The sequence below is a fragment of the Anastrepha ludens genome, chromosome 6, assembly GCF_028408465.1.
Source record: "Anastrepha ludens isolate Willacy chromosome 6, idAnaLude1.1, whole genome shotgun sequence".
Taxonomy (NCBI): Eukaryota; Metazoa; Arthropoda; class Insecta; order Diptera; family Tephritidae; genus Anastrepha; species Anastrepha ludens.
This window is the reverse complement of record NC_071502.1, coordinates 37,678,660-37,699,303: the sequence shown is the minus strand read 5'-3', so window position 1 is coordinate 37,699,303 and position 20,644 is coordinate 37,678,660. Positions and strand designations below refer to the sequence as shown.

General features: G+C 35.0%; 6 protein-coding genes across 6 annotated transcripts in view; 2 read left to right on the top strand and 4 right to left on the bottom strand.

The window, feature by feature from the left end:
* Positions 1 to 400: 400 nt before the first annotated feature.
* On the bottom strand, positions 401 to 11,511 carry LOC128867015 (uncharacterized). The gene is made up of 10 exons (XM_054108107.1): positions 11,380 to 11,511; positions 10,366 to 11,324; positions 9,912 to 10,293; positions 9,631 to 9,849; positions 6,223 to 6,369; positions 5,655 to 6,167; positions 2,279 to 2,434; positions 1,251 to 2,224; positions 804 to 1,185; positions 401 to 741 (listed from the first exon to the last, which is right to left on the bottom strand). The coding sequence occupies exons 1-10, from the start codon at positions 11,509 to 11,511 to the stop codon at positions 517 to 519; spliced, it is 4,089 nt and encodes a 1,362-aa protein (XP_053964082.1). The 3' UTR covers positions 401 to 516.
* Positions 4,354 to 6,437, bottom strand: LOC128866186 (transcription factor grauzone-like). Its single transcript, XM_054106715.1, has 4 exons — positions 6,223 to 6,437; positions 5,164 to 6,167; positions 4,710 to 5,091; positions 4,354 to 4,647 (listed from the first exon to the last, which is right to left on the bottom strand). Exons 1-4 carry the CDS (start codon positions 6,352 to 6,354, stop codon positions 4,426 to 4,428), a joined length of 1,740 nt encoding a protein of 579 aa, XP_053962690.1. The 5' UTR covers positions 6,355 to 6,437; the 3' UTR covers positions 4,354 to 4,425.
* A 1,362-nt stretch (positions 11,512 to 12,873) lies between the features above and the next one.
* LOC128866188 (32 kDa beta-galactoside-binding lectin) overlaps positions 12,874 to 20,644 on the top strand; it is a 34,826-nt gene continuing 27,055 nt past the window's right edge. The window contains exon 1 of the mRNA XM_054106720.1: positions 12,874 to 12,944. Within this exon, the coding sequence (XP_053962695.1) occupies positions 12,874 to 12,944 (71 nt within the window). The remainder of the gene's footprint in view (positions 12,945 to 20,644) is intronic.
* On the bottom strand, positions 12,915 to 15,006 carry LOC128866187 (transcription factor grauzone-like). Its single transcript, XM_054106716.1, has 4 exons — positions 14,758 to 15,006; positions 13,703 to 14,703; positions 13,260 to 13,641; positions 12,915 to 13,197 (listed from the first exon to the last, which is right to left on the bottom strand). The coding sequence occupies exons 1-4, from the start codon at positions 14,887 to 14,889 to the stop codon at positions 12,976 to 12,978; spliced, it is 1,737 nt and encodes a 578-aa protein (XP_053962691.1). The 5' UTR covers positions 14,890 to 15,006; the 3' UTR covers positions 12,915 to 12,975.
* Positions 16,627 to 17,671, top strand: LOC128866190 (S-adenosylmethionine sensor upstream of mTORC1). Its single transcript, XM_054106722.1, has 2 exons — positions 16,627 to 17,169; positions 17,284 to 17,671. The coding sequence occupies exons 1-2, from the start codon at positions 16,680 to 16,682 to the stop codon at positions 17,595 to 17,597; spliced, it is 804 nt and encodes a 267-aa protein (XP_053962697.1). The 5' UTR covers positions 16,627 to 16,679; the 3' UTR covers positions 17,598 to 17,671.
* LOC128866183 (zinc finger protein 892) lies at positions 17,779 to 20,620 on the bottom strand. Its single transcript, XM_054106710.1, has 5 exons — positions 20,338 to 20,620; positions 20,031 to 20,286; positions 18,796 to 19,972; positions 18,330 to 18,717; positions 17,779 to 18,264 (listed from the first exon to the last, which is right to left on the bottom strand). Exons 1-5 carry the CDS (start codon positions 20,458 to 20,460, stop codon positions 17,938 to 17,940), a joined length of 2,271 nt encoding a protein of 756 aa, XP_053962685.1. The 5' UTR covers positions 20,461 to 20,620; the 3' UTR covers positions 17,779 to 17,937.

The following is a 20,644-nucleotide window of genomic DNA, read 5'->3' as shown; positions in this document are numbered from 1 at the left end:
AAATCGTTGTTGCTAGACAAATAGTCTCGAGAATTAAGAAGATAGTATTATGGTATAAAAAATAATTGCCATGAATTTTCAAATATAAATCAAACACGTCGAAAGAGAAATTTTCATCCCATCCAGCTTATTTTTTCTTCCAGCATCATTCGCCAGTATTCACTTCGCCTGGCATTTGTACCATTGTTTCCGTGCTCTTGCACTTCGTGTCTTTTCCTTTTTGTGTATTCGAGAAAAGACCACAAAAAGACATCATTCTCACCTCGACCACTTACTGAGATGATTCCACTTCTCTCTTCTTTCCACCCCCAAATTTGAGTCTTTGGGTTTACTAAATGGTTTAACCCTATTACAAATTTTAAACTTTATACCATTTCGTGCACCGAATAGTTTCTAAAGTGCTATAATTTCCAATGGTTAAAGATATTTCGCGATCACATTTTATGTATGGAAACGGATTCAAATAATTTATTTATTTTGCCAACTTCAGTAATTACTATTTCCTAATTTATATCATTAAACATGTGCTTTGCTTGCATCAGACAGCTCTATCATGGGTGTCACATCTTTTTGAATATTTTGCCCAATTCCAGTGGAATTTCTTTTTTTTGCACATTTTTCTGCCCATTCTTTTGGATGCTTTCGTTTACGATGAGTGTACATGTTCGATTTAGAATTGAACGTTTGGGGACAAAATGTGCAAGTACAGAAAACTTCTCCTGTATGTGTTGTCATATGTTCCTATAGAATTAAAATACATACTTAAGTTAAATGCATTAACAAAATGGGTCAGCAGTATTTACTTGTAGGCTTTTTGGCGATTTGAATGCTTTGTCACAAAGCTTGCAGGCATGCTTTTTTTTATTGAGGTGCATATACTCAATATGGCTTCTATGTGCCATTAGAGTTGGAGATAATTTAGAGCAAAATGGACAGACTTGGGGAGTTTGATACTTCTCGGTATGCATAGTTTTCATGTGCCGCGCCAATCCGTATTTTGTCTTAAGCTCTGCATTACATAAATTACACTTCACAGAGGACGCGGGTATACCAGCATGTTCCTCCTGATGCCGTCGAAATGCTTCATTTCCGTTTAAAGCCTTGCCACAAATATCACATATCTTCGCATATAAATTTAGATGAACAAGCGCTAAGTGTTGTTTCATGCTGTACTTATTACTGAATCTATACGTAAAATTGTAAAATTACGCAATGTTAACAGTAGGGTCTTTTATAATTATTTCACTTACGCTTTATCGCATTGTGTGCACTTAATATTTTTCTGTTCGTCTGGTGCATGTATTAGACAATGTCGAGCTAGAACTTTACTGCTGAAAAAGCTTTTGGAGCAAATAGTGCAATGATAAGTACGTTCTCTGGATCCATGAAAATACTGCAAATGCTTTTCGAGACCATTTCGATCACATAATACCTTCTCGCAGTGTTGACATTTGAAATATTCTGGGTTGTTGTGAACATTGATATGATCAACAAGCACACCTCGGTTAAGTAATTTCTTGCCACAACACATTACATATCCAATTGTTTGGTGGTGCTTGCGAAAATGACTTTTTAATTCCTTAAAGTCTGTTAGAGACTTTTGACAAAGAAAGCAGATTAATGTAAAATTTTGTGCAATAAATTCATCATAGCCCGTAGTTTTATGTCGCTTTTTATTTTGTTGCTTTGTTTCTCTCTTTTCTTTTGCCCGTTTTTTTCTTGGCCTTCCTTTAGCCCGCAATATTTTATGTGGGGCACGTTGCAATGCCTTCTCTTCTTCATGCTTTTTAACGTCTTCTGATACTGAGCTCCGTGATTCACTCTCATCTTCTAAAATCTGCGGTGAAATTTTTGCATCTAATGTATCATCTTGTATAACTTCACACTTTATAACAAGATTTTCTTCATTTACATCCTGATCCTGTTCAGTGTTATATCCGTTTTCCTGTGTAACAATTGACTTGTACTCCACATTTTTCTCAACAGTTTCCAGACCGCGTGAGTGTTTACTTCGACGATTTGGAAGAGAAATAAACTCCTCTAACGTGTTCGTTTCCACTTTAATTTCTTTTACTTCTATCTCCATCTCTTGCAAAAATTTAAGTTTGTCGCTCGCTGCTAAGTGCGCCTTCTGTACACGAACATAAAATTCATCAAAAGATTGTACCAATTCCCAGCATTGGTTACACACGACTTTGGTTGTTAAAAAAGGTATCATACTGAGCTATAAGATAAAATATTTTTGAAAGAGTACAACTTCTGCTGCAAGAAATTTTACCTCTTCTCTAAAATGTTGTTTAATTGCCTCATGAATCTTTACTGATTGCGGATCATCAGAATCAATATTTATTCGACCATCAGTTGCGCTGGTTTTTTCCAAGCACAATAAACACGATTGCTCGTAAAACATTCCGTACAGTGAATAAATACCAATTTATAAACAACAAGACGCGAATAATGCACAAGTTAAATCTGCAAAATTATCAATGACTGTTTTAACAGTATCGGTTGTAAAAGTATTTCATTATATCGATTTATTTGGCGCTATCGATTTTTATTTGTTTAAACTTCCATGTTGTTATTTTATGTAATTCGATTCAAAATAGTGAAAATACTAAGTATCCGGCGATTGACATGGAATCGCTTTCTTACACTTTAATGATATACAGTGTTGGAAAAATTAATAGAAACGACAATCACTTCATATTTCACATAAAATTTTTAGTTTGTAAGTATGTACCTATTTATGCAGACACACACTGTGTAATACTGTTTGATAACGGTACTTTATTTTGTCTTGTTTTTATGTGCATAATCGCAAATATTTAGGCTCAGTATTCTTTTTGGTGCAGAACCGCGTGTTTTAGTTGAAAAAAAAAAATAGAAACGTTTCGGAAAAATTTGAATAGCTACAGTTAAAATTAATAATATACTGTTATTTTTAAACTGTTTGATATTTTGTTGGAAAGGTATGTATAAAATTATATTTATTATTGTCTTGTTCATAAAATATTTCTTATCTTATGAATATTGCATTCAGAATGGGACGTGGTAAACACTGTACTGTTAATGAAAGAGAAATTATAAAAAAACTAAAAAGTGATGACATTTCTATGTCACGGATTGCCGATTTAATGAAATGCTCAAAAAATAGGTGTTTTCTGCGATTAATTTTAAAATTACAGAGGAAAAACGAGGACGAAAGTGCGCAACATCAAAGAAGTTTGACCAACTGCTTATACGAGAATCGATAAAAAACCATTTTTATCCTCAGAAGAATTGAAAAATGTTTTACAAGCGCCAGTAAGCAGTCGAACAATCCGAAATAGATTAATATCTGGGGGATTAAAGGCCTATAGTGCAAGAAAAGTACCATGCCTTAGCAGAAAAAACATAACCTACAGATTATCGTTTGCAAAGAAACATCTACTGCGTGCAAATTGGAAAAACGTATTATGGTCAGATGAAACAAAGATTAATTTGTTTGGGTCTGATGGCAAGGTACATGTAAGACGACCTAAAAACTCTGCATTCGATCCAAAGCACACGTTGAAGAACGTGAAGTATGGATGTGGTAATATACTACTTTGGGGATGTTTTTCGTCGGCAGGAGTTGGTCCTTTATTCTGGATTAAAGATAAGATGTGCGCTGCGGACTACGTAAATATTTTAAATAATGTTATGCTTCCATATGCCAAAGAAGAAATACCATTGATTTGGGAGTTTCAACAAGATAACGATCCAAAACACTCCACACGCTTTTGTTACGTGTTTGGCTGAACTTCTCATATATATGTGGGGTGTGTCTTGATATTGACTTACGGTTGTAAGTCGACACCGAACGGCAAATAATTTTTTGACATGAAAAAGACAGAAATACACTAGGAGGTTTGATACACAGGGATTCAAGCCTATACTCCCGAATGGTAGTCAGACACCAACTCATTCGGCTACGGCGATTTAGCTACTCCAATATTCTTGCCAAAGATGAGACATTAACTCCTTTTCCTATTTTTTCAATAATTTCACATTTTTTCTTTAATGGCCTAGATTTCTACTAAGGCATGATGGTACGAGTACTATCAATTTATTAGCATTCAGAAACTTTAAAAATACTTATAAAAAGCACACTCATCAAACGGTCTGCACTCGGCAAAAAAAAAGAAATCAAATCAATCATTAAGAACCAATGCACAATTTGTGGAGAACCGAGTATGTACATGTTTTTCTTTCTGATTATTTCTGGGTTTCTTTTTTTGTTGCTTTTAAAAATTTGCATATAGTTTCTAATATAATATATCAAAATTATACAATTCGGGACTCCACTCTGTGTATTCACAATGCCCTTATATGTATGTTAGTATTCAGATAGTTTATTTGTTTTCCCAATTTTTGCAATTGATATAAATATTAAAGATTTTACATTTATTTTGATTCTTCTGCATCCGCCGATTCTATTATAGATTCCAAATCTTTTTGGATTAGTTGTCCAATTCCAGTGGAACTTCTTTTCTTCGGACATTTTTCTGCCCATTCCTTTGGGTGTTTTCGCTTACGATGAGCGTACATATTTGCGTTAGAGTTAAACGTTTGTGGACAAAATGTACATGTATACAAAACTTCACCAGTATGTGTCGTCATGTGCTCCTAAAAATTTAAATACACATATTAAATACGATATACAAACTTTCGTATGTAAAAATATTCACTCGCAAGTCCTTGGGACTTTTAAAGGCTTTGTCACAAAGTTTGCAGACATGTTTTTTTTCTGTGGCGTGCATGTATTTAAAATGTGTTTGATGCGCTGGAAGGGTTGGTGACACTTTTGAGCAAATGGGACAGACCTGAGGTGTTTGATACTCCTCCGTGTGCATTACTTTCATGTGACGGGCCAAACCGTACTTTGTCGTAAGTTCAGCGTCACATAATTCGCATTTAATCAGTGATCTCGGTAAATCAGAATGTTCTTCCTGGTGTCGGCGAAATGCTTCGCTTCCGTGAAAGGATTTTCCACAGATGTCACATATTTTGGCATATAAATGTAGATGAACCAGCTTTAAATGCTGTGTCATTTTGTATTCATTACAGAACCTGTAATTAGTATAATTACATTATTGTAACGAATAAAAACAGAAGCAAAACAAACATGAATTTTGAACCTACGTTTTCTCACATTGCGAACACTTAACAATCTTTTGTTCATCTGAAGCATGTATTAAAGAATGTCGAGCAAGAACTTCACGACGAAAGAATCGTTTAGAACAAATGTCACAATGATAAATACGTTCTCTAGAGCCATGAAAAAATTGAATATGCGTTTCAAGCCCACGACGGTCGGCCAATAATTTTTCGCAATGCTGACATTTGAAGTATTCGGGGTCGTTATGAAAGTAGATATGGTCAACGAGTATACCTCGTTTAAGAAATTTCTTTCCGCAACATTTTACATATCCATTTGTTTGATGCTGTTCCCGATAATGAATATTTACTTCTCTAAAATCTGTTAGAGGTTTTTGGCAAAGAAAGCAGACTAATTTAAAATGTTGAGCAATGAAGTCATCATAGTCCGATGTTTTATGCCGTGGTTTATTTTTTTGTTTTGGCTCTCGCTTTTGTTCACTTTGCTTTCTTTTTAACCTATTTTTAGTACGAACCTTCTTTTTCAACTGTAAAGAACGCACCATGAAGATGTCGTTAGGGCTTGGAGGTGTTGGACTTCCTAATTCATTTCCGTCATCAGATAATTTCGAAGAATAAGTTCCGTCTGCCGTTTCCTCTGGCAATATTTCACTTTTAATATCTACTTCTTCTATATTTTTATCTTGCTGGTTATCTTGAATATTATTGCTATTTGGAAATGTCAGTTGCTCAATTCTAACACTGCATTCTTTTAAGGCAATCGGCAGACACTCTAAAGAATTCTCAGTCACTTTTTGACGACGAGGTCGGCCACGACGACGTTTTGGAGGTGATGCTAACTCGTCTCTTGCATCAGGCTCTACTTTTATTTCTGTATCGGTTATCTCTAGCTCTTGTAATGATTTCTGAGTGTTACTTGCTGCCAAGTGTGCGTTCTGCACACGCACATAGAATTCATGAAAAGATTGGACCAATTCCCAACACTGATTACATACAACTTTCGTTGAAATGTATGCCAACATGCTCAGCTATAAAGAAGAATTACCTTTAAATTAAAATCACATCTCTACCAGGAAGCCTCACCTCTTCCTTGAAATGCTTTTCGATAATTTCACTGACTTTCACAGATTGCAGCTCTTCAGAATCTATATTTATTTCGCCACTGAAAGGACTACATTTTTCCAAGCACAGTATACAGGACAATTTATCAAACATCTTTCGAATTTGTAGCTAATAAAGTGCAATTCTTTACGTAGATAAATTTATTTTATAACTGAATCCAAGATGAATCTCATTGTTTATATGATGAAGAAAGTTGCCACCTATTATCATATTATATTACATGATATTTATTTATTCATTTAATAATCTAAAAATGCAGTATTTCTTACATACTATAAAAACAGGGCTGGAATTTAGAACAATGCCGATGTTGGAATTTCTGGCAAACTATAATGTTTTTTTTAATAAAACTTGGTGGAGATGTTAGTGAGGTGTTAAGGAACACTCTTTATAACTTTAAATTAATCGGGAAATAATAATTTTTTAATTATTTACATTCAAAATGCCCTTGGGAACATCAGTATAATTTGCCACATTACACTCTATATTTTTTAACATTTCACTATAAATCACCAAATAAACACTCACACGCGTGTTTTTACCGATTTTTATGCTAATATTCTAATTATATCTATTAAAATTAAATGCAAATACATTTGCCTATGCAATCACATTCCAATTTTAAGCGCGAATAAGAAGAAAAACAGTTTAATTATAAATAATTTAATCACAAAACTCTTAAACTTATAATTTACGTATTTCATTTTAATGAATGCACAAAATGTAACGTCTCTTAGGCTTTACCGAAAAAGAATATTAGAGAATACTAACATTTTGAAGTGGTCTTTATGGAAGAAAAATCTAGACTAATACGATTTGAAAGCGAATTATATTCTTTCACAGTTCTAGAAATCAGATCATTGGAAGCATAATTGGCTTTAACCAATAGGTTAATATCAAGTATTTTTAGATTAATGAGAACCGACTTTTATAGGATCAGGTAAATTCAATTGGTATGCAAAGCATAACGCGCAAAGGATTACTGGGCACGTTCAAGCCTACTAATATTACAAGCATAATATGGTATCCAAATATAGACCACGTATTCCAAATGCGAAAGGTATATAACTTCTTTAGGGTGCGTAGATCAATAATGCCCGAATTAAAACATCAAATGAAAGCAGGTTCAGAATATGACTTTGCAATGGTGTAACTTAAATGTCTTTGAAAAGAGAATCTAAAGTCAAATACCACACCAGGATCAATAATTTCACTTCGATTGGATAAACTAGAACCACCGATGTGGTAGGATAACAAGATTCAGAATAAGAGACATAAAAACTCTTGTTTATAATACATATGTATTTAGGTTTAATTTATTTTTTTTAAACCTCTTTTTCTAGAGCTTTTAGAAAAGTTTGATAATGTTTTTATTCCTGGGGATTGTGGGGGGACTCCATTGGCTCTAATAAGGGTAACAAAATGATCAAGTTGCTTCATGATTCCAAACTTAGGAGTCGAAATAATAGTGAATTAACCTTCAAAAAAAATTTGAAGGACATAGAGGGTTCAGTTCTTGACCTGACTCTGATCTGTGTCGAAAACAAATGCTCATGGAAGGTTCAGCCTTTTTCCTTAGGAAAGAGTCACCATCTCCCAATCATAGTTGAAATTGAAAATGTGAAATAAATTATATGAATCGTAACTCCAATACTAATGAAGCTTGGAGATTTGTTAAAAGTTTACGTAGCTTTGGCATTATTGAAAGTTTGAACAGATAAAATAACAGAAACAACTTAAGATACTTAAACACCTTACACCAAAAAAAAAAAAGTTTCTATTAAAGGCGAAAATAAAAGTCAGGCCGCGGAAATTGTGAATAATGTTTATGGTGCCGACATTTTAACGGCTAATTACGTTCAGGCATTTTTCATGTTAAAGAAAATGTAGCTAAAATCACTGAAATAATCGAAATGAACCTATCTTAAAATTCGATTCAAAATATTTCATACTAATATGTTAGTATCCCCCGATCTTCATTGAATCGCTTTCGTATATTTTAATAAATTAGATTCATGCTTTGTTTCACGATGTATTTAAATGAATCATAGTTTGCAAAGCGAACTCTACAAAACTTTGTTAATTTTCAAATGCCTGATTTGAATGAGTAAATATTAACGCAGTGGCGCTCATAGGCCAGATATAAATCAGTGTCGGCCCGGTAACGTGAAATCGACTGTCGTGTAAAAATTCTCAATTTTTTGTCTTTTCACGCAACGTTTCCAATTTTCTGCTAATATTAAACACTAATGTCTTTTGCTATTTTTTCTATAACTTCATATTTTTTCTTAAATGAAGTGGATTTCTACTAGGGCATAATGGTTCTCTTTATTTATTATCACTCAGGAACTTCAAAAACACTCGTAAGAGAAACGAGTACCTGATTATTTATGGGTTTCTTCTTTTTTGTTACGTTTCATTATTTAGAGATTTTCGATTGTTCACTACTTAGAGTACTTCACTTCACAGTTCCAGAAACGATTGCATATAGTTTCTAATGTACCAAATTATACAAGTTCGTGTATTTAAATGCCCGTATATGTTAGTATTGAGATGGTTTATTTGTTTTGCCAAATGACGCAACTGATATTCATTAATTTTTTACTCATATCATTAAAGATATACTTACATATATGTAGCTCGTTTGTTCTTAACTAAATTGAAGAGCGTTCTGTGTTTTCTAATGTAGAATTAGGTCTGTTCATGAAGCAAATAATTTGTAACAATTCTTACTGTTAATGTATCCAAAAAACTTGCAAAGAAGTGGAAAGTGAGAGAGCAAAATTACATTTCACGTTCTTACTTGTAAGAATTTTCAAGTGAGAAAAGCAGCTGATCGCAAAGTAAAAATAAACACTAAATTTATACAGTTTGTTTGAAGTCATATATTTAATAGGAACCTGTCTATGATATAAAGGTATGTACTTCTGCCTCCAGCCTCTACTCATTGTTGCTGCAGTTTCCAAAATACAAATTGAAAACATTGAATGTACTTTTGTGTTTTAAGCTTGCACTTCTTGGTTATTAACTAATTTGGCAATATATATACATACATTTATAGACGGAAGCAAGGAAAATATGAAGGAAGCTGTGATTATAACAGCAATATAATTCTTGTGGAAAAAATAAAACCATTATTTTTTATTATTATTTTGTTTCATTTACATTATTTTTTTCTTTTTAATTTAATAAGAGGTAGCTCAACTTAAAAAATTCAACCCAACAATTGAATCAGCTGTTCGTAAAACTTGCAATTTTTACTAGTTTTGCGCTCATATACTTTTTTAAATAAGTTACTGGCAACTTACTTGATAATTTTTACATGAACAGACCTAATGAATTATCATAAAATTCAAGATTTTTCATTTATTTTGGTTCTTCTGCACCCGACGATTCTATTAAAGATTCCAAATCTTTTTGGATTAGTTGTCCAATTCCAGTGGAACTTCTTTTCTTCGCACATTTTTCTGCCCATTCCTTTGGGTGTTTCCGCTTACGATGAGCGTACATATTTGCGTTAGAGTTAAACGTTTGTGGACAAAATGCACATGTATACAAAACTTCACCAGTATGTGTCGTCATGTGCTCCTAAAAATTTAAATATACATTTTAAATACGATATAAAAACTTTCGTATGTAAAAATATTCACTCGTAAGTCCTTCGATCTTTTAAAGGCTTTGTCACAAAGTTTGCAGACATGTTTTTTTTCTGTGGCGTGCATATATTTAAAATGTGTTTGATGCGCTGGAAGGGTTGGTGACACTTTTGAGCAAATGGGACAGACCTGAGGTGTTTGATACTCCTCCGTGTGCATTACTTTCATGTGACGGGCCAAACCGTACTTTGTGGTAAGTTCAGCATCACATAATTCGCATTTAATCAGAGATCTCGGTAAATCAGAATGTTCTTCCTGGTGTCGGCGAAATGCTTGGCCGCTGTGAAAAGATTTTCCACAAATATCACATATTTTGTCATCCAAATGTAGATGGATCATCTTTAAATGCTGTCTCATATTGTGTTCATTACGGAATCTATCGTTAGTATAATTACATTATTGTAACGAATAAAAACAGAAGCAAAACAAACATGAATTTTGAACCTACGTTTTCTCACATTGCGTACACTTAACAATCTTTTGTTCATCTGAAGCATGTATTAAAGAATGCCGAGCAAGGACTTCACGGCGAAAGAATCGTTTAGAACAAATGTCACAATGATAAATATGTTCTCTTGAGCTATGGAAAATTTTAATATGCGTTTCGAGCCCTCGATAGTCGGACATCAATTTGTCGCAATGCTGACATTTGAAGTATTCGGGGTCGTTATGAAAGTGGATATGGTCAACGAGTAGACCTCGTTTAAGAAACTTCTTTCCACAACATTTTACATATCCATCTGTTTGATGCTGTTCCCGATAATGAATTTTTACTTCTCTAAAATCTGTTAGAGATTCTTGACAAAGAAAGCATTCTAACTTAAAATGTTGAGCAATGTATTCATCATAGTCCGATGTTTTATGCCGTGGTTTATTTTTTTGTTTTGGCTCTCTCTTTTGCTCACTTCGTTTTCTTTTTAACCGTTTTTTAGTACGAACCTTCTTTTTCGGTGTTAAAGAATGCACTACATCTTGAGGGTCGTTAGGACTTGAAAGTGTTGGACTTCCTAATTCATTTTCGTCATCAGATAATTTCGAAGAATAAGTTCCGTCTGGCGTTTCCTCTGGCAATATTTCACTTTTAATATCTACTTTTTCTATATTTTTATCTTGCTGGTTATCTTTGCTATTGTTGTTATATGGGAATGTATGTAAAGAATCCTCTGTCGTCGTTTGTCGACGAGGACGGCCACGACGACGTTTTGGAGGTGATGCTAACTCGTCTATTGCATCAGGCTCTACTTTTATATCTGTATCAGTTATCTCTAGCTCTTGTAATGATTTCAGAGTGTTACTTGCTGCCAAGTGTGCGTTCTGCACACGCACATAGAATTCATGAAAAGATTGTACAAATTCCCAACATTGATTGCATACAACTTTCGTAGAAAAATATGCCAACATGCTTAGCTATAAAGAAATAGTACCGTTAAATTAAATTCACATCTCTACCAGGAAGCCTCACCTCTTCCTTGAAATGCTTTTCGATAATTTCACGGACTTTCACAGATTGCAGCTCTTCAGAATCTATATTTATTTGGTCACTGAAAAGACTACGGTTTTCCAAGCACAGTATACAGGACAATTTATCAAACATCTTTCGAATTTGTAGCTAATAAAGTGCAATTCTTTACGTAGATAAATTTATTTTACAGCTGAATCCAAGATGAATCTCATTGTTTATATGATGAAAAAAGTTGCCACCTCGAATAATTGGGTTCGGTGTTGCCACTCAAAAAATTTACTTCGTAGCCAAAAATCTGACTGAAATGTAGCCAATTATAATTATAAAATACGGCTGATCAGCCGATGGCCCATGCTGCTAGTGCTGCTGCCTTCTTATATTTGTATAACTTGTTATTATACAAATTTAATAATAATAATAATAATAATAATAATAATACTGCTGAGTATTATTTATTGATTTTACAAAAATTGCGTTAATTATAAATAAGGTAAGATTAAACATTTATGTGTATATGTAATTGTCGCTTGCACCCATTTTGCGTGTTTGGGCTCCTGTTTGTAGTGTGCGTCTTGATGTTGTTGCACATAACATATTGTAACACATCACGACAGTGAAACCACTGGGAATAATGAGATAATAGCGTATTAAGCCTCTTATTATTATTATTATCTATATGTCATCGATTCCATTGTTTTCGTCTCTTTGCCGTAACAATTCTTATTTAAAAAATGTTGCCTTGGCCTGTTCGTTTCCCCAAGAGTTAGCAACTGGCGGATATATGAAGCAGTTGGTAATATATATATAAACATATCTTGGCAGCGCAGGAATAGAGCTACCTAAAATTACATATGTTTATAGTAAGATTGTTTGTTATGCAGTTTTACAGGTACAACCAAGGCAAATTGAGTATATAAGGTGGTGCAATTAAAAAACAGGTACTTAATTTTTCGGGAGTTTTCCAAGTCTGACATCTGTTTCCTTCGCAATACAAGACAAAAATTAAAGAAGAATGGCTTCGTAGTAGCGATTTGTGAAATTTAACAAAAGGAAAGATATTAGTTGTTTATGAAGAGGAAGAGTCTGCGAAACCAATAGAAACTCCCAATCACAAGAAATTACACAAACGCGTCATCCGTTCTTTATGTTCTTTGGGTGTTCTGCTTAAATTTCATACTGCCCTGGGAAGCCACCACCTATATTATTCAATTCGCCTTGTTTTCCTCTTCTTCCTGTTATTTATTGTTCGTACTGATACCTGTTGGACCTGTAGAATACTAACACCGCAATTGTGCTATTTGGCGCCGTTAGACTTCTTTATGAGGTGCCGGGAAAGACCAATGTTATGCCAACAATCTATTAGTGATTTAGGTACTTAAAGTGAATAATAGAACAGGAAACTGTCACCAAGACTTTGGATAATCGCGTAAAGCGAATGCGCTACTTCGAAGCCTGCTGAGGCCTCTACATTAATGAAATCGTGCTCCAAAAATAATGGGAATGATTGCTGTTTTAAATAAACAAATAGTTAGAGATAAATTTAAAAGCTTTCTGTATTTACGAAGGTAGATATTGAATTATAAAACTAACTTCTGTTTATTTTGATTCTTCTGCATCCGCCGATTCTATTACAGATTCCAAATCTTTTTGGATTAGTTGTCCAGTTCCAGTAGAACCTCTTTTTTTTGTACATTTTTCTGCCCATTCCGTTGGGTGTTTCCGCTTACGATGAGCGTACATATTTGCGTTAGAGTTAAACGTTTGGGGACAAAATGTACATGTATACAAAACTTCACCAGTATGTGTCGTCATGTGCTCCTAAAAATTTAAATATACATTTTAAATACGATATAACAACTTTCGGGTGTACAAATATTCACTCGCAAGTGGCTGGGCCTTTTAAAGGCTTTGTCACAAAGTTTGCAGACATGTTTTTTTTCTGTGGCGTGCATATATTTAAAATGGGTATGGTGGGCCCGAAGAGTTGGAGATACTTTAGAGCAAATGGGGCAAACCTGGGGTTTTTGATACTTCTCGGTGTGCATTACTTTCATGTGACGAGCCAAGACATACTTTGTCGTAAGTTCCGAGTCACATAATTCGCATTTAATCAGTGACTTCGGTAAACCGGAATGTTCTTCTTGGTGTCGGCGAAATGCTCCACCACTATGGAAGGATTTTCCACAAATGTCACATATTTTTGCATACGAATGTAGATGGACCAGCTTTAAATGTTGTTTCATATTGTATTCATTACAGAACCTTAAATTAGTATAATAACATTAATATAATAAAGAAAAACAAACATGAATTTTGAACTTACGTTTTCTCACATTGCGTACACTTAACGATCTTTTCTTCATCAGGAGCATGTATAAGATAATGTCGAGCAAGAACTTCACGACGAAAGAATCTTTTAGAACAAATATTACAATGATAAATACGTTCTCTGGATCCATGGAAAAATTGAATATGCGTTTCGAGCCCTCTACGGTCGGACATCAGTTTGCCACAATGTTCGCATTTGAAGTACTCTGGGTTGTTATGAACATGAATATGATCAACGAGTACACCTCGGTAGAGTAATTTCTTTCCACAACACTTTACATATCCTTTGGTTTGGTGTTGTTTGCGATAATGAATTTTTAGTTCTCTAAAATCTATTAGAGATTTTTGACAAAGAAAGCAGGCTAATTTAAAATGTTGAGCAATGAATTCATCCTGGTCATCAGATGTTCTATGTGGTGCGTTTTTTGCTTGTTTTGGCTCTATCTTTTGGTTGGTTAGTTTTCTTTTTACCTTTTTCTTAGTACACACCTTTTTTAGCGGTAGAGATTGCTCCAAAACATTTTCATATTGGGGTGGTATTGGGTTCTTTAAACCACTGTCGACATAAGATGATTTGAGTAGGTTATTTAAGTCTGTCTTCTCCTCTAGGATTGTTTCTATCTTAATATATCCATTTTTTATATTTTTGTCTTGCTGGCTGTCTTTACTACTATTGCAATATGGGAATGTCAGTTGTTCAACTCTGACACTGCATTCTTTTAAGGCAATTGGTTGACGATCATAAGAATCCTCAGTCGTCTTTTGACGACGAAGGCGGCCACGTTTACGGGTTGGAGGTGATGCTAACTGGTCTATTGCACCAGTCTCCGTTTTTATTTCTGTAATGGCTATCTCTAGCTCTTGTAATGATTTCAGAGTGTTTCTTGCTGCCAAGTGTGCGTTCTGCACACGCACATAGAATTCATGAAAAGATTGAACCAATTCCCAACATTGATTACATACAACTTTCGTTGAAATGTATGCCAACATGCTCAGCTATAAAGAAGAATTACCTTTAAATTAAAATCACATCTCTACCGGAAGCCTTACCTCTTCCTTGAAATGTTTTTCGATAATTTCACGGACATTCACAGACTGCAGCTCTTCAGAATCTATATTTATTTGGTCACTGAAAGGACTACCTTTTTCCAAGCATAATATACAGGACAATTTATCAAACATCTTTCGAATTTATAGTCAAATTGTAGGTAATAAAGTGCAACTCTTTATTAAGATAAGTTTATTTTACAACCGAATCCAAGGTGAATCTCATTGTTTATATTATGAAGAAAGTTGCCAGCTAGAATATTGGCTATAGTGTTTTTTGTTTCTTTATACATGCCAAATGGTGGCTTTCTGCTTTTTAAGTCCTCGTTAAGAGGTCAGTACTGCACGCTAAACTTGCATTTATTCATACAAAATTCTCTACCTAAATACAACTAAAAGCTAAATATTTTTTGCATTAAAAATCCATGCGAAACACTAATGAAAATAAGTACTAAAAAATTTTGCATTAAGAATATATCTTCTATCTGTAATGTTCGAAAACTTTTTTGATTTGTTCAATATTTTAAGTGCTTTGTAGGTCATAGCTTAGACAGGCGGTGGAATTAATTCTGGATTGTCTCAGGAATTAAATGCAACTTATGTGGATTGACAACAAGACTTAGCTCTCATAATTTAGGGGAATTTTCGATGGCAACATTGCAGTTAATATATTTTGCGAACAAAAAATAACGAAACATTTAAAGAGAAGAATAAAAAAGATTGGATGCAATACTAGTTTGCACTAACACGTTCAAAACTGCATTAATTGTTTTTATATTTCGGAGCAGTTTGAGAAATAGCAATAATTATTTCTTAGTATCAGGGCATCTAGTACCCGTATTTGTGGCCTGCGGTCCAACTTTTCATGACAAAACCATCCAATAAACTGCAATAAACAAATGAGTTGCTCAGTAATCCGCGTAACAACTGTCTGTCACACTTCAATTTTAATCAGAATTAACTGCGCCGGTCATCCTTATTAAGCATGGCTATGTAACGGACAATGCTCGGTAAGGACACCCACCAAATTCGGGAGCTGCGACTTTGCGGCTGCTAACCAAGAAGCACATTCTACTAGAAGAAGCATGCAAACTTGCTCCAATACGTTGATCACAAAAATAGTTTTAAAGTACCTAGGCATAAGACTGGAATCAAGTAAAACACGCAGCAAAGAAAGCCGCTAAGATAGCATCCCTACTTAGTAGATTGATGATAAACATAGGGGGACCATACCAAAGGAGACGGGTTGCTCAAGTGACAGCTTAAGAACTGCTGCTGCTCAAGTGATTTGTTTTCATGCGGTTTATTTATATGCGGTTTGTTTATATGCGGTAATACTTTCATTGCGGTACACGGAAAGTTTTACAGGTCACGTCAGTCAAATGCGATGCTGCAACGGGCGCAAAGGCCTATAACTTTGGAAATTATGGGAAATTAAGAGGCAAACTAACATTTCATTTTGAGGGGGAAAATGTTGAGTGGCAGAAAAAAAGCTGATCGAGCACAGTTGGTTACAGTTGGTGCCAAGGCCAGTTCATGCAAGAGAAAATTTAGACAGCACTGGAAAAAGTTATTATAAAGAATTTAGATAGGGACGAAGTAAATATACCGTGTATTCTACGGAATGTGTAAAACGTGATGCCCAGATTTTTAGAATTTTCTTTTTTACCGTGAAACTTTCAAGTATTTACTGGTTTCCTATACTTTTACTATTTCGAATATTTTTCTTTTTGGAGAGAATTTCACTATTGGAGAATTATTGCCGGAAATGTAACGAATACACCTTAATATTTTGAAAATACTTTTGATCGATTGAGAACACTAAACGAAGACTTAACCGGACAACAGCTGATTCTATTAAATTAATTTGTAGTTTTAGTGGTGAGATTTAGACGAAGTAATTATTTACAGCGCAAGTTGAAAGGATGGTTGACCATAGTGGCGATGATATAAAAGAGGAGCACATGCGACTCGCAACGATAATAAAGGATTGCCACGAAAATTTGAGATCTCAATCCAAAGTGAAGGGGATGAACGAAGCGTGGAATGAACATTTGCAGAACACTACTCTATTGCAACAATACTCGACAGCTATGCACCGTTTAGCATCTATATGGGAATCAAATACCACAAATCCGAACTTATTTGCACGTAGTCGAGTGAAATGGATAACTGATTATTGCAAATCATATTTTTTTACTAAAGAAACATTTCTTGAGAAACGCAACCGTGAAACACGATTGGCGATGTCCTACACTGACATTCAAACCATAGACATCAATTACCCAAAACTAACTATTCCAGATTGTATAAATGTACTGGATGTAGGCAGCTGTTTTAACCCATTCTCCAAAGAGCAAAATTTTAATGTTACAGCAATTGATTTATGCCCAGCCACAAGCGATGTCTTAAAAGGTGATTTCTTACAAATAGTCATAGATAAAAGCGAGCAAGTTGTCACAGAATTTGAAACAGTACAACGTTTACCTTGTGAACATTTCGATTGTGTCATATTTAGTCTTCTTTTAGAGTACATACCTTCACCGGAAGAACGTCTACATTGCTGTCGCAAAGCTCACGAGCTATTGCGATCGGAAGGCATTCTTATAATTATAACTCCCGACTCCCAACATGTAGGTAAAAACGCAAAATTAATGAAAAACTGGCGATATGCATTAGGCACTTTGGGTTTCTACCGAATTTGTTTTGAGAAATTGCCACATATCACTTGCATGGTGTTTCGAAAAACACTTAATCCTTCAGTGGCTCGTGTATGGGCCGAGCTGCATCGGGAGGATTATATGACAGCGACAATAAATATACCACAAGATGATATAAAATAAATGTACTAGCGTACACACTCTTTTATTTTCGAGATTTTGTTTATACAGTACAGAAATTATACAAAGCTTAATAAAATTTGTAAACCTAAATTTCACAAACTGTTGATATTAAAAACTAAAAATCTTTTATTTAGTATTTCCTTCAAAAACGGGAATATCAATCAAATTAAATATATGTATATACTCTTTTGAAGCATGTATTTATTTATATGTACACATACTCATACAGTTTATTAATAACTAGCCAAGTTCAAAACCTTGGGATTGACTTAAATTTACTTTACTAGATCTAAATATTTCTGGTGATAGTAATACATTTTTTAAATCTCATTGCTTTATCCTACTGTATAGTCATTTGTAGATTATGTTGCATGGGTTCCGGATTGGGGATAATTCTTTCTGCGCTAACCGTGCTGCCACTAGTGTTAATTTTTTGTGCGAAGAAAGCTGATGTAGCCCCTACTGCCTGCTTTGCTTTTAAAGCAGCTGTTGCACCCATAGCCTGAGCCATAATATTTGCTATATGTCTAGGTTTTTTTCTGTCAGCTTCCCATTCAGCACGATGCAATCTCTGTCGATGCTTATACATATTAGCATTGGAGAAGAAAGTCATTGGGCAATTGGGGCAGGTGTATAACACTTCACCGGTATGTGTCGAGGTATGTTCCTGTAATCATAAATTGCGTGTCTAAGTAGAAAGGAACTATGTTGAGTCATATCTAATAATCTTACTCTAAGGTCTTGCGGCCGTTTGAAGGCCTTTTCACACATGGTACATTTGAACTTTCGTTCACATTCATGGTTGAGGTAAACATGACGCCTGAGCGCGCGTGCCGTTGTCGAAACTTTATTACAAATCTGACAACGATGTTCACCGCCGGGATCCTCATGAATTGATTTCATATGTTGTTTAAGGCCAGACATATGTCGCAACCAAGTGCCACATATTTGACACTGCATTGGTTGTGGAACTGGACGTGGTTGCTCCGAATGCTCCAGCTGATGGTGTTTCTTCAAGTACTGAGTGCGCACCTGTTTACCGCATTTGTCGCATATGATTGTGCTTTCCGGATCATGATTGTATTTCATGTGGTCTTTAAGTTTTCGCTGTGTCGGAAGTCTAATTTAAATATAATTTTGAGTTATTTGGCGTAAAATATAATACAAAAATAATTTTAGGAAAATTATTTCAACTTACTTTTTATTGCATTGCGTACATGAAAATTTAAACTCGGACTTGGGCACATGCTTTGAAAAGGAATGGTGCTCAAATGCAGCCTTTGTTGTAAATACTTTCGGACACTTGTCACACTGGAACATTTTCCGCTCTTTTGGTTCTGGCGGATTAACATGCGCCTCTTCATGTTGCTCCAGGTTACGACTGTCAGTGAAAAGCCTACCACATGTTGTGCATTTGAAATGCTCTGGATTCCAATGTAAATATATGTGTTCGGCTAATGCTTTTCTTTGGGGAAATTTACGTCCGCAACACATCATATATCCCGGATCCTCGTTATGCGAAGCTCGAAAATGGCCACGTATTTCAGCAAAATTTTGTACCAACAGCTCGCACTTCGGGCAAGCAAATCGTCCAAAAAATTGCCTAATTACTCTATCGTACTCATCTTGTTGTGCCCGCTTAGCTTCAATCTCTTCTCGTGACATTCGTTTAGGGGGCACAAGCGGTTTCGGACGCTTACGATACTTTTTCGGCTTAACAACTTTTTTTTTCGGAATAACCGCATACTGTGGCTTTGGTTCGAAGTCAGGCAGACTTTCACCAGAGTCTGTATTTTCGCTACTGGAGTCCATGCTGTCTTCTGTTCCAGAGCAACCACCGACGGCAGCGCTGAAGTCATGGTCATTGCCGTCATCATCTTCGTCACTATTCAATATAGGCTGTTCAGTTTTTATTTCTGATTGGGTATTATCTTTGTTGTCAAATTTTTCCTTATCCTTGAGCTTCATGATCTTTAAAGGTGTCTCTTCTTCGCTTCGTACTTTTCTCGGCCTACCACGTCGTCTTTTTTGTGTTTCAGGGTTGGGGGTAGATGTCACTTCCTTATCGGTTTTTGTCTCCTCTTTTTCGGGTGTAACTTCAGTCGTGCGCTTGATATCCTCGCTGTTATCTGTCTTGATGCCTGCATTAAATAAGACAGATAAAGGCAATTCGGTTTCAGAGTCATCATCATTGGCAAGTGGCAGCGGTGACGATTCTCGTTTGATACGTTTAGTTGTTGATGGTTTTGCACTGGTATCTTTGGGTGGACGCCCACGACGTTTTGCTCGTTGAGCTCTTTCACTTATTGTAGTGTTTTCTTCAATGATTTCGATTTGTGGTAATAAATCTAAATCATAAACCTCCAATTTTACTTCTAAAAAATATAATTACATATTATATACCCGATATAGATGTAATTTATTTACACGTACCTGAGTCGAATAAATTTCCTCCCTCTTCAACAGAATTTTGCAACTTTTCTTCGGAAACGGTACCATCTTCCGATTTAAGCTGGATTTCTTGAGGCAATGGATCGTTCTCTTGCTCTTGCTCAATACGGCCAAAGGGAGTCTTCCAATCTGCACGATTGTGCACCTCGGCCACACGTTGATAGAATATATGGAAATCACGCAAAGCTTCCCAGCAGGTCCAACACAGGCGTTGACCCGAAAATATATCTCTCTCCGGCTTAAATATGCACTGTTGTTATTGACTAAAATATTATTTTATATTACTTACTTTTAACCAGAGATGCTTAGCAATTATGCTGCAGACATTTAATTTGCAACCTTCATCAGAGAAAATATCAATGAAACGCTGTGCCGGCATTGTGCCATCTTCAAGGCATAACAAACAGGCCATTGCACAATTTACAAATGCTAGTTCTTTTAATAGTACAAAAACTTATAGGCAGCACATTTATTTAAAAATCTTCACAAAGTACAAAATGCCCACAAAAATACAATCAAAATTAGGAACTATTGAAAATACACAAATTTGCGACAAAAGCGTACTCTCACAACCACAAACAAGCTAAGCAAAAAAT

Bases quoted from the DNA above. Each gene is read 5' to 3' on its own strand.
- LOC128866183 (XM_054106710.1), bottom strand. From the start codon at position 20,460: ATGGCCTGTTTGTTATGCCTTGAAGATGGCACAATGCCGGCACAGCGT. The intron at 19,973-20,030 runs GTACGTGTAAAT...TATATTTTTTAG, and splicing joins AGGAAATTTATTCGACTCAG to AAGTAAAATTGGAGGTTTAT. The intron at 18,265-18,329 runs GTAAGATTATTA...TTATGATTACAG, and splicing joins AACGGCCGCAAGACCTTAGA to GAACATACCTCGACACATAC.
- LOC128866186 (XM_054106715.1), bottom strand. From the start codon at position 6,354: ATGTTTGATAAATTGTCCTGTATACTGTGCTTGGAAAAATGTAGTCCT. The intron at 6,168-6,222 runs GTGAGGCTTCCT...TCTTCTTTATAG, and splicing joins AAAAGCATTTCAAGGAAGAG to CTGAGCATGTTGGCATACAT. The intron at 4,648-4,709 runs GTGAATATTTTT...TTAAATTTTTAG, and splicing joins AAAGTCCCAAGGACTTGCGA to GAGCACATGACGACACATAC.
- LOC128867015 (XM_054108107.1), bottom strand. From the start codon at position 11,511: ATGTTTGATAAATTGTCCTGTATACTGTGCTTGGAAAACCGTAGTCTT. The intron at 9,850-9,911 runs GTGAATATTTTT...TTAAATTTTTAG, and splicing joins AAAGATCGAAGGACTTACGA to GAGCACATGACGACACATAC. The intron at 6,370-9,630 runs TAAATGAAAAAT...GCACTTTATTAG, and splicing joins CGGGTGCAGAAGAACCAAAA to CTACAAATTCGAAAGATGTT.
- LOC128866187 (XM_054106716.1), bottom strand. From the start codon at position 14,889: ATGTTTGATAAATTGTCCTGTATATTATGCTTGGAAAAAGGTAGTCCT. The intron at 13,642-13,702 runs GTAAGTTCAAAA...TACTAATTTAAG, and splicing joins TGTACGCAATGTGAGAAAAC to GTTCTGTAATGAATACAATA. The intron at 13,198-13,259 runs GTGAATATTTGT...TTAAATTTTTAG, and splicing joins AAAGGCCCAGCCACTTGCGA to GAGCACATGACGACACATAC.
- LOC128866190 (XM_054106722.1), top strand. From the start codon at position 16,680: ATGGTTGACCATAGTGGCGATGATATAAAAGAGGAGCACATGCGACTC. The intron at 17,170-17,283 runs GTGATTTCTTAC...GTCTTCTTTTAG, and splicing joins CACAAGCGATGTCTTAAAAG to AGTACATACCTTCACCGGAA.